Below are 11,782 nucleotides of genomic sequence, written 5' to 3' on the forward strand. Positions count from 1 at the left end.
TTTAATTTGCAGATTCCAGGAGAGGAAAAACACTGCTACTATGAGAATCAGGTCTTCATTTTTTTTTTTTACTTTCATATGGTGGGCTGTTTATGACAACTCTTTCAGCTTTGTAATGGGCAAAATCCTGTTGCCAGTGGCAGTCCCAGTCTCACTGGCAGCAGTCCAACAGTGATTTTTGACTTTTAAAGAATCTTCTCTCTGTCCTGAGGCTCTCAAAGGCTTTTCCAGGGCAAAGGAGAGTCCTAGGGAGCCTCCGAATCTAAAATAGGACTGAGAGATAGGAAACTTTAAATCAATGTAAATAAAATGTTTCCAGCACTCAATCCAGGTTGTACCAGGCACAAATTTATGCAAAAGGATTTTGCCCAATGTGTTAGATTTAACACCAATCCAGCTTCTGCAAGCAGTTTGATATCTTCCACTGCCAACACAACAAAATCTTTTGGTGCTGTGCAATGTGGATTAACTGGTCTTCTGTCTAGGGTCACTAACAAGCCATGAGTCCATCCTTGATCCACTAGATATCATTCTGAGCAGAACCTAAGAGATTGCCTTTTGGACTACAATTCCTAGACCTGTGTGGGAAATTTCAGAGTCCAAGGATGGCCACTGGAATTGTGGTTCAAGAAGTAACTTTTCCAAGCTCTGATCCTTAGTCCATCCCTTAGGACTAAGGTACCTCGAGGCTCTTTCCATGATGTCCTCACTTCATCTGCTCGTACTGTCTTGAGGCAGGCAAACTGGCTTATGGCGCATGTCCAGTACACTGGATGGTATTGGATTCATCTCTTTCCCCTGGAATAAAATAGAAGGTGCATTTATGATCTGTGAAGATTCTCAGTCCTCCAGGTGAGGTTATCTGGAAGTTGTGTCCCGGCAACTGGACTTCTTTCTTATTAGTTTGAAACGTTTTGCTACTCATCCAAGCTACTCAGTCTGAAGAAGCGACTTGGACGAGTAGTGAAACGTTTCAGCCTAATCAGAAAGAAGTCCACTTGCCATGACTCAACTTTGAGATACATTTATAATATTTTTAGAAATAGTGTACCTGCTAATATATGAATGGAATTCTGTTGCTTGAAACTGATGGTGTTTAAGGCTGATGATATAATCAATTCAGTGTTTTGGGTTTTTTTAATTAAAAACTTCTACCCTCCTGCACCAAAGGTTCGGAGTCTTCTTTGGGATCCTTTTTGTCTAAGGGAAGTCCTTGTGGAATACAGCTTAAGGGGGGGGGGGGGAGAGACTTTATTTATTTATTTTATTTTATTTTATTTATTTATTTGATTTATACCCTGCCTATCTGGACCACCGGAGCACTCTAGGTGGCTAATTTCTGAAAATTGCTGCTGTTGGCATGATTTTACTGGCAGTGATAATTTGTGGTCATTAAAGTCTCCCTGCTCCACCGTATGCTTCCAATGGCTTCTGCACAATGAAAGAGATCCTAAGAGACCTTCTGGACCTTTTGAGGAGTTGGAATCAAAAAGTCTTGATTTCTGAAAAACCACCATGGCTGATGACACCATCAGTCTTACACAGTGTAAATTAAAGCAACAGGATTTCAACCTGTGTCTTAAGGACACATGTTCCTCAACTGAGTATTTTGCATTGAATGTAATTTGTTTTGCAACTGTTCAGTGTAAGGGAAACATTAGCTTACTTTGAAAGTCTGATTGCTAAGGAAACTCTGTTGTGAGAAGAAAGCACATCAGTTGAAGAGAATGTACATTCTCTTTAATGTCTGATTTCATCTTAAAATGAGCCTCTCCTCTCCATTCTATGACTTTCCATGAAAATATCCCATGTAGGGTCTTGGGGAAGAGAGTCATGGAGGTCAGGGTGAAGATCTCATGGGAGCAGACAGAGTTGGAACAACTGCCTTGGCATGGCAACTCAGGAACACACTTGAGCGGTAGTTGGGAACGGGGGGGGGGCAGTAGAGAATCTCAGCATGTTCTTTGGAACATCTGCAACGAAACATGGACTCCTGGGTGCTGTGCTCACTCTTCATAAGTGTCAAAAGTAGAACGTATCAATGCATGTATGAAGTAACTTGAAATAGCTGTCGGCAAGGAGGTGACCATCTGGAAAACAGAGATTGTTTCCTTTTAATAAAGGGAGGTAGCCACAGATGGGAGCTCTTCCATAATAGTTACTACCAGCAAACAGAAAATGTAGGGGCTTGTGTAACTAGATTTAGGTTTTTTCCCCCCCAACTCTGAATGGGTTTCTTGAGACAATAAATGAAATTTTTGCATTTACCAAAATGTGGACTTTCAGGGTAGCTACTCCTATATGAAAATCTCAATCTCAATACTATCTCACAGCACTTTGTTAGCTTAAAAGTTAGATATTCTTACAACAGGAAGAATACAACAGGAACCTGTAAAATGCAGTGGCTTAGAATCATAGAATAATGAAATTGGAAGGCGCCTATAAGGCCATTGAGTCCAACTCCCTGGTCAGTGCAGGAATCCAAATCATAGTAGGTCTGACAGATGATTGTCCAATTTTTTCTCGAATGTCTCCAGCACCGCTCACCAGCTCCAGCAGGGAGAAATGTGCACGGGGTTCCAAAGCAAGCATTAATAACTGTTCAAGGAACTGTACACCTTTCTTAAAGGATGATATGCATATGATTCTTCTTTGCAGCTTCACAGTTAAACCAGTGCCAGTGGAAGCCTTTTGGGAAAGCTCAGATTTTGCAGATGGACTTCTTAGGAAGGGAAGTTGGGGCTAAGGGGTGGACTGGAATCTGGCTCATTTATCTGCTGAATATTTGATTGTTGGGAGTTTAGCTGTTCAATGTGTGTGCTCCATTGTATAGCATTTGTCTGTTAAGGCTCAACAAAAAGGTAACTAATACATTTCTTTGTTTGCTTTATGAAGACGTGGAGTGAGGAAGCTGCAGAGAGTGCTAAAGAATGGGCTCAGCAATGTACAGGCAAAACCACTCCTATGAATGGCAGAATTGTAGATGGTAAGTAGCATGGAAAAGAGAGTTATTCTTAGTATTCAAAAATACGAGGCATAGTCAATCGAAATTGTAAAAACATTGATTGTAGTAGTAGTAGTAGTAGTAGTAGTAGTAGTAGTAGTAGTAGTAGTAGTAGTAGTAGTAGTAGTAGTAGTAGTAGTAGTAGTAGGCTGCCTTTCTCCCAAGGCAGCTCACAATATTAAAAGGAATAGAATTAAAAACATAATAAGTTAAACATTAAAGAAGTTTAATCTATATGCTAATTAAAATACAATTGAATAATTAAAACCAAGTAAACAATAAAAAACTATCTTAACACTAAGAAGGCATTCAGGGATTCAGTCATGATTGTTAAAAGCCTGCCTAAAGAGATGGGTCTTCAGTTGTCAGCGGAAGAATAAAAGGGAGGGGGGGACGCCTAATCTCCCGAGGGAGAGCATTCCATAAACTGGGAGCTGCCAGTTTTGAATCTTGCCTTGCCTTGTATACTGTATAATAAAAATGAAGTATATAATTGTCAGACCCTAATACAGCAAGGCTGGCTGGATAACTCTTTGAGTTAGAGTACCTGGCTGCAGAGCTGGGGGTCAGGGATTCTCTTCCTTGCTATGCCTTGTGGGAGAAGACCAGCCTGTACAGCTTTGGGAAAGTCCCAGTGCACCATGAGAAGAGAGTGGTAAACCACATTGGATTGCTCTGTCTCTAGGGTTATCAAAAGATAGAACTGACTTGACAGCATATACAATTATTACCTAATTTAGCAGGGATTACTTTTATCAGCCAGCATCAAATTCCAGTTTCTGAAAAATCTCAGGGGCTGCCTTGTAGCAGAGGGTGGCATTAAGGGCATTCAAAAAGGGCTAAGGAGAGAACTGGCGGGCCCAATGCAAAGAAAGCAGGGCCATTCAGATCGATTTGGAGCATCCAGGAATAAGCTGCCATCCAAGAGATGAAACACTGCTCACTTCTAGGCATAACTAGGCAGAAATTCGAGAACAACAGCTTTTGGGCATGCAGACATAACCGAGATCTATGTGCAAAGCTATTTAGAAACCACCAATTAAGCAGTCTATTAAGCATAGTAACAAAATAATTCCTAACCTGGCATGTATCAAAAAGGGTATGATGAAATTGCATTGAAATGGCTGCTAAGGTGCCATTCACGTACATGGTTGTGGGGGGTGAGAACAAAGCTGAGATGGGACACAGAAGAAGACAGTGCCTTATTAACATTATAAACCACTACAAAGTAGTATACTTGTAATTTAGGAATACTCTGTGGTGAGAGTATATCACAAGCCACTTTTGCCAGAAGATGGTCTGATGTTATCCGTACGTGGAATTCTACAAGTGCAGCTTTCAAGTATGGAATAAAAAGACCACAAGAGGAACAGAGATCGAGTTTTGCATATACTCAGGTAGGAAAAGAAATGTACACATGTTTATTAGCTTCCCCCCACTGAGAATGTATGTCATTCTGTGATAAAATCAAACACAAAGAGGTTTACAAAATAAAAATATAAACAAGAAGATACATTTAAAGCAAACTTCTTAATAAAACAAAATACACAAATAGCATCACAAAACACATGCCAGCAGAGGCAGACTAGGAGTTTCCAGCTGTTCCTGTAAACAGGAACAACCATTAATCCAGCACCTACTATCTATAGTACATCACTAGAATCTACCATTGAGAGACAACCATTACTACTGCAGATTTCAGATGTGAGATGAGTTTTCCAGAATATTAATGTTCAAAAAGCAGCTGGACCAGATGGAATCATGGGATGGGTTGTTAGGAGCTGGGCTGCAGAATTAGCTGGAGTTTTTATGGATATTTTCAATTTATCCTTGTTGCAGTGTTCTGTCCCCACTTGCTTGAAGACATCTATTAGAGTGCTAGTCCCCAAGCAGTCAGCTGTGGTATCTCTCAATGATTATAGACCAGTAGTTTTAACATCTGTTATTATGAAATGTTTTGAGAGATTGGTGCTGGATTATATTAAGGCTAGTCTTCCACCTTCTTTGGACCCATGGCAATTTAAATACAGGAGAAGTAGATCTACTGATGATGCTACGTCCATTGTTCTCCATACTGGTATTGAGTCACTTAGAACAACAGGGAATTTATGCAAGGTTGTTGTTTGTGGATTATAGCTCTGCTTTTAATACCATTCTAACCAATAGGTTGTTTTTTTAAAATTATCAACCTAGTATTACCTCAGAAGATTTGTGTGTGGGTAAAGGACTTTCTGACAGATAGGCTACAGTCAGTAAGGATGGGATCTCACCATTCTTCTACCTTGGTACTAAGTACAGGAGCTCCCCAGGGCTGTGTGCTAAGTCCCTTCCTCTATTCCCTGTACACACATGATTGCACCCCACTGTATAAACACCAACACAATTATTACATTTGCAGATGATAAGACAGTGGTGGGGCTCATAAATTAGAACAATGAGTCTGCTTATAGAAAGGAAGTACAAGGGTTGATACTGTGGTGTAAAGAAAATAATCTTACACTTAACATTAAAAAAAACTAAAGAATTCATAATTGATTTTAGGAGGAAGGGAAATGTACATTTACCACTGTATATAAATGGTGAGAAAGTGGAGAGAGTTGGTAGTTCTAAATTTCTGGGCACTTACATCTCAGAGGACCTCTCAGGGAATATAAATGGCAACATGCTGGTGAAGAAGGCACGGAAGAGGCTGTATTTCCTGAGAATGTTTGGGAAGTTCAATTTATCTCAGCATTTACTTCTGTCCTACTATTGTAGCACCATTGAGAGTGTCCTAACCTATGCCATTCTTGTATGGTTTGGGAGAAGCTCTGTAGAGAACAAAAAAGCTCTACAGAGAACCATTAAAATTGCCCAGAATATCATTGGGCTCTAGCTATCAACCCTGGATGATATCTTCACATCCTGCTTTCTGAGGAAGTCACACAACAGAGACTTTCCCAATCCTGCCCACAACTTCTTTGAACTGTTGCCATCTGGCAGAAGATACAGAACAATTAAGACTTGGGTCACACGTTTTCTGAATAGTTTTTATTCCAGAGCTATAATTGCACTTAATAATGAACTTAAAGACCATCAGCAGTGACCAGTTGGACAGTGTTACTTAGCCTGCGGTGTAGGTATTTGTGTTCTTAGTGGGGAATTTTTAATGGGCGGGGAGTGTTTGGGAATTTTTTATGTGTGTGCATGTGGCTCTGGTCTCTGGGTGTCTGTGTGAATTTCGTTGTATGTGTATACTGTGTATATACTTACAATGGCATTAAATTTATTTATATTGTAATTTGTATTTACTAGAGATTCTGCCTAATGAAAGATGGGTTCAGAATAAAACTATGGCCAGAATCCTATTATGCATTTCCACCAGTGTTAGGGCAACTGGAGCAACTTTCTGCAAGAAATTACTGCAAGTTAAGCAGTCAGTCTAGGCATTTCCTATTGTACTACTGTCTCATGCCACTGATGTGCGTTAGGCAATCATGTGCGGGTAGAACAGGGGTGTACCTAACACAGCCACAACATATTTTAGTTAGGACTGAACTGCCTTATAGCAGCTACATTAGCAACAGGTGCAGCTCTTTGAAATGCCTGAGTGGTTAGTGGAGCATCCTTCATGTTTTGAAAGTGATCAGATCCAAATTTTTTATTTGGGGAAAATAAGAAAATCACTTTTTATTACAGAAATGCATTCAGGAAGGATAATAGGAATTCTAACTGCCTAAGATGGTGGGGATGGCTGGATGGTGGGAAACCTTTAACATCACAATATTGCCACCGGTTTTCTGGCCACTGGATTGGGACCACTGCCAGCTATCCAGGATTTTAATTCCCCCAATTCATGCTCCCAAAGACTTCCCCAGGCAGAAAGACAGCCTTAGGGAGCCTTGGAATCTGAAAGGGAGGGATAGGAAGTTTTAAATTAAATTAAAATAAAGATGAAGGGCACTGGGTGACAATATCATCACCATTTATACTCCATAGTTGTGCCAATTGGATTTTTAGCCATTTGATGTTTCGTTGTCCACATAAGTTGTTTTGCTTTCCCCACTTAAAACATGCTGTGTCAAAATGGGGAAATCTGCATCATGTAGGTGCCTTCACCAGGAAGCTGGGAGTGCCATTTTGTGTAAATGCACAAAAAAGGCAGCAATGCCACACAAAATCAGCCCTATGTGCTTTATGAAGAATTGTACCCTCTAATAGTTTCAAAGGAGATATATTTCATATCACTGAAATAATAATATTCTATGATAGTATAATCACACAACTTATTTTTGTGTCAAAATTTACTATTTAAAAAACTGTTTTTCTGCCTGCAGATGGTTTGGTATAGTTCACATAAGATTGGATGTACATTTGCCTACTGTCAAGGGAATGCTTACCCTTACCTTTATATGTGCCGTTATTGTCCTGTGTAAGTACCAGTTTTAAATACCATGTTCTTAATTTAGCCTCTACATGATTTCTGGGGCAAACAGGGCTTGTGTGCTGAAGCTTCTTCATGTGTTTCAGCAAATGAGAAGAGAACTGTGTATGCAATGTGTGTGTGCATTTGTGTGTGTGTGTGTGTGTGCATGTAAATTTCAATGAAAGTTGTTCTGTTTTAATGCTGGATCTCCGGCACTCAGACCAAGTAGCACAGAATCATATTACTCTGTTTAGAGTTTGTAATATTATGTTATATTTTTATAAGAAAAACTTGTGTTACTTATAATTGTTTTCATCCTAGGACTTTACACAATATATTGCAAAAATCCTCTGCAAAGGCTTAGATTCAGCAAACCATGCTATTTGCTCAACAAGCCATAGGTTGTCATATTTCTACAACTGTTATTGAATGCAGGCTTTTGGGCTGAATGCGGCAGCTGCCTCAGACAGCAGATTTTTGTCATTAAAAACTAGAGAATGTAGCAGCTTGCCATTCACCCTTAAACTGGCTTTTTATCCTCAGTTATGGTGTAGATTACTATCCTATCACCACTACTGAAGTAAGCCCTAGCTATAATCCTGGTCAGTTTATATACCTGAAATCAGGTGGATGTCATTTCATCCTTTATCTCAAGTGACAGAAATGGTCCTACTTCTCAATGTTGAAGCCTTGACTGTGGCACATTACAGTAACTTCAATGCCACTGTACACCCTAGATGTAAAGTGCTTCACAGGTTGCACAAAATGAAGCAGAAGTCTCAGCTGTATGACTCATTGGACCATGTACACCAATGGGCTATGTTTAGAAGTGGGCATCAATTAAAAATGAATAATCAAATTCATTCAAAAAATTTGCTAATTCTTCGATTCATATTTTCATGAATCAATGCCCCTGACAAATACAAATCAACAATGTTTTAGTGATTTTATATTTGTCAATTCATTTGGCTATTAAACACACATACCCAGGCACTTAAATACACCAAAATTGCAGGGGAGCTTCCTCTGACTCTCCTCTACAATCCACCCAAGTTTGGTAAAGATTGGGTTTACGATGTTCTAGTTATACACCCACAAAGAGGACCCACCCAGGAAAGTCCCCTTCCCGGGCACCTAGAGACACCAAAATCACAGAGAGGCTTCCCATGATTCTCCTCTACAGTCCCTCCATGTTTGGTGAATATTAGGTTTCCCCTAGCCAGCTGCTAAAGGACATTTTCCTGGGGGGACCTAATTAATGGGTGTATAACTTTGATGTCTGAAACCCAATCTTCACCAAACTTGGAGGGATTGTAGTGGAGAGTCAGGGAAAGCCTCTCTGTGGTTTTGGTGTTTCTACATGCCTGGGGAAAACTTTCATGGGGAGGATCTTTGTGGGTGTATAACTTGGACATCCAGAATTTTAGCTACACCAAACTTGCAGGCTTGTAAAGGGGAGTCCGGGGAAGCTTCCCTGTGAATTTGTTGTCTCTAGGTGCTTAGGGGGGCATTTTATAGGGTTTTAAAATAAAAAAAAATCAAATAGACAAATTGATTCATTGATTCTTCAGGAAAATTTTTTGCAAATTTATAATTTGTTATTTGTTGACCTTGATGAATCATGAATCAAAACAAATCACCATTTTGCTGATTCATGCCCATCTCTAACCATAATACAAAGTATCCATTCCCCACGACTACTCTTGCATTTAGTTGCTACTGCTGCTGCTGCTGCTATGACTAAACTCAAACTGAGAACCCAGTTCTTCAAGGGGAGTGCCACCTTGCCGCAAACCATCTGAAATCCTTTTTCTTGTTTCCGTTACATATTGGTTTCAGATAGCATTTCTGGTGTTCTACTGTATATAGAGTCATTGTCTAATGGAGTTGGAAGGGATCTTTAAGGTCATCAAGTGCAATCCCCTGCTCAATTCAGGAACCCAGATTCAAGTATATTCCAGTTTCCATTGATTTGACTTGTCCCAATGTATTCAAGCATCCTGCCACAAAAAAAGAAATGGTCAGAATTATGCTACAGAATGGCAGAGTTCTTTACCACTTATGCCATTACTGCTCCTTTAACAACTGATATTGCACTGTCCTCTTGCATTGATACACTGATGTAAAGATGGATCAGTGTCCAAAGCACTAGCGGTCAACTGCAGGCTAGTATAGTAAATGAATACACCAAGATGACGGGTGTGCTGAACTCTGTTATCAGTGTCTATATGTGTGACTCCTCACCTGCAGATTGAAGTGAGACAATCCAGAATTTTAGCTCAGTATTTGGTACAATGTGCTAAAGTTTGCATATAGGAATTGTTTCCAGCATGTGGGATGTTTCCATCTTTCATCAGTAACCGGAAAGTAACTTGACTTGAATAAAACTGTCACAGTATGCAGTACATCTATGTAGTACATCTCTCTTTGTCTCATGAACTGTACTTTGATGATTGATCAACACTATGCATTCCTCTGTGATTTCAGTGGTAACATATTAGAGTCAATAGCAACACCCTACAAAAAAGGCCCACCATGTGGAGACTGCCCTCACAACTGTGAAGATAAACTCTGCAGTAAGTTTTTATTAATAACTAAAAGCATATTAATTCTTTTCTAATAATCAGTGTTAGGTAAAGGTAAAGGTTCCCCTTGACAATTTTTGTCCAGTCGTGTTTGACTCTAGGGGGTGGTGCTCATTCCCGTTTCCAAGCCATAGAGCCAGCGTTTGTCCGAAGACAATCTTCCGTGGTCATGTGGCCAGTGCGACTTAGACACGAAACGCTGTTACCTTCCCACCAAGGTGGTCCCTATTTATCTACTTGCATTTGCATGCTTTCGAACCGCTAGGTTGGCGGGAGCTGGGACAAGTGACGGGCGCTCACTCTGTTGCGTGGATTCAATCTTACGACTGCTTGGTCTTCTGACCCTGCAGCACAGGCTTCTGCGGTTTAGCCCGCAGCACCACCACGTCCCTATGTAATAATCAGTGTTAGAAGGAGCAAATTTCTCCAGAATCACTTGTAAAGCTTGACCACCTATAGGGATCAGTGTAGCTGTGGACAAATGGCCTTTTGAAATTCTCTAATTGGCTTGTGGGAATAGAAGTTGGGTGGAAGATTTCACCAAATTTCTCTAAGGGAAGGATAAATTTTCTACTATAGCAACACCTTACCATGAGCAGTGTCTATAAAACAATGTTGTTCTATTTTTCCCCAAATGATTTTTTTGAAAAACATTTTAGCACTGCCTTTGCAGGTGGCAACTGTGCAACTGTGTAGGCAGCCTGAACACTTTTGCTTCCTCCACAATATCCTCCATTTGGTGTCATTTTAGGGCATTGCAATTGTGGTGGTGGACTGACAGAAAAAAATGAGTGAAGACATTTTGAAAATGATTCTACAAAGTGGCCACCCATCTTTAGGCAAGAAAGAAATAGACAGATCTCAAAATCTTCTGAAATCATGTCTTGGTTCATTTTAGAGCTAAGCTAGTGAAAGTGGGTGACTCCCATTTCAGACATGCTGTGAATCCGCTCCAGGGTTTAATCTGCATTCTGCAGGAACTATAGAAGGTCCTGGAGCTATTTTGTGGATAGGATTCAGCACTTTGGAAACCTCATGTAATGTGCAGACTAAAACCTAGAATGATTCACAACATCTCCAGACTTAGTCACCAATCTTCACTGGCTGTAACACTGGCTGCAGTAATGTTACATTATTAAAAGGGCCATTCTGAGTTCTCTTTAGAATTTCTTTTGTTTCTGTTTTTGAACTTACCATGATATTGTATAATGGTGGAGGATGCTGCATTTGATCTTTCTTTATGTTACACATTTTGTTGTCATTCTGAAGCTTCTGGATGTGCCCATTCCTCTTGATCTGTGAAAAAGCCCTGTGGGAGGGGTTATGTTGTCATCCTCTGAGCTTTAATTGAGCTGTGCAAATGAGGGGTGGGTGGGTTCCTGACTGTCACAGAGCTGACTGTACCATGAAAGGCAGGCATTTACTTCTCAGCCACCTCATAAGTAAGGTAAACACATGAAGCCTGAACCTCCCCAGATAATTTTTCTGAAATTTATCCTCCTTTGAAATCCTTTTCAGAAAATGAAATGTCTTTTCCATCAAATTAGAAGTCAACATTGACAACATAGAATTGTTCAACATAGTGTTAATTTCTCATAGAGGAATGGCCATCAAGGTTGTGCCATAATTTGTCCCCCTGAATTTCCATCAGTTAGTACTTCTTGTCATGGAGACAGCCCAGTTTTGAACAGATGATGATTGATACTGCTGTGGGCCAGTGAGGAGGGTGTTGAGATCCAGGGAGATTACTGTGAAGGCTGCACAGCCTGATGCAGGCTGGGACCTTCA

The 11,782-nt window shown here is 40.2% G+C and overlaps 1 protein-coding gene across 1 annotated transcript in view; it reads left to right on the forward strand.

Annotated features, from left to right (window-relative positions):
• LOC144587164 (serotriflin-like) overlaps positions 1 to 11,782 on the forward strand; it is a 55,680-nt gene that overhangs the window by 29,012 nt on the left and 14,886 nt on the right. The window contains exons 7-8 of the mRNA XM_078386774.1: positions 7,321 to 7,415; positions 9,897 to 9,985. Of these exons, the coding sequence (XP_078242900.1) occupies positions 7,321 to 7,415; positions 9,897 to 9,985 (184 nt within the window). The remainder of the gene's footprint in view (positions 1 to 7,320; positions 7,416 to 9,896; positions 9,986 to 11,782) is intronic.

Source organism: Pogona vitticeps, chromosome 1, assembly GCF_051106095.1.
Source record: "Pogona vitticeps strain Pit_001003342236 chromosome 1, PviZW2.1, whole genome shotgun sequence".
NCBI classification, from domain to species: domain Eukaryota; kingdom Metazoa; phylum Chordata; class Lepidosauria; order Squamata; family Agamidae; genus Pogona; species Pogona vitticeps.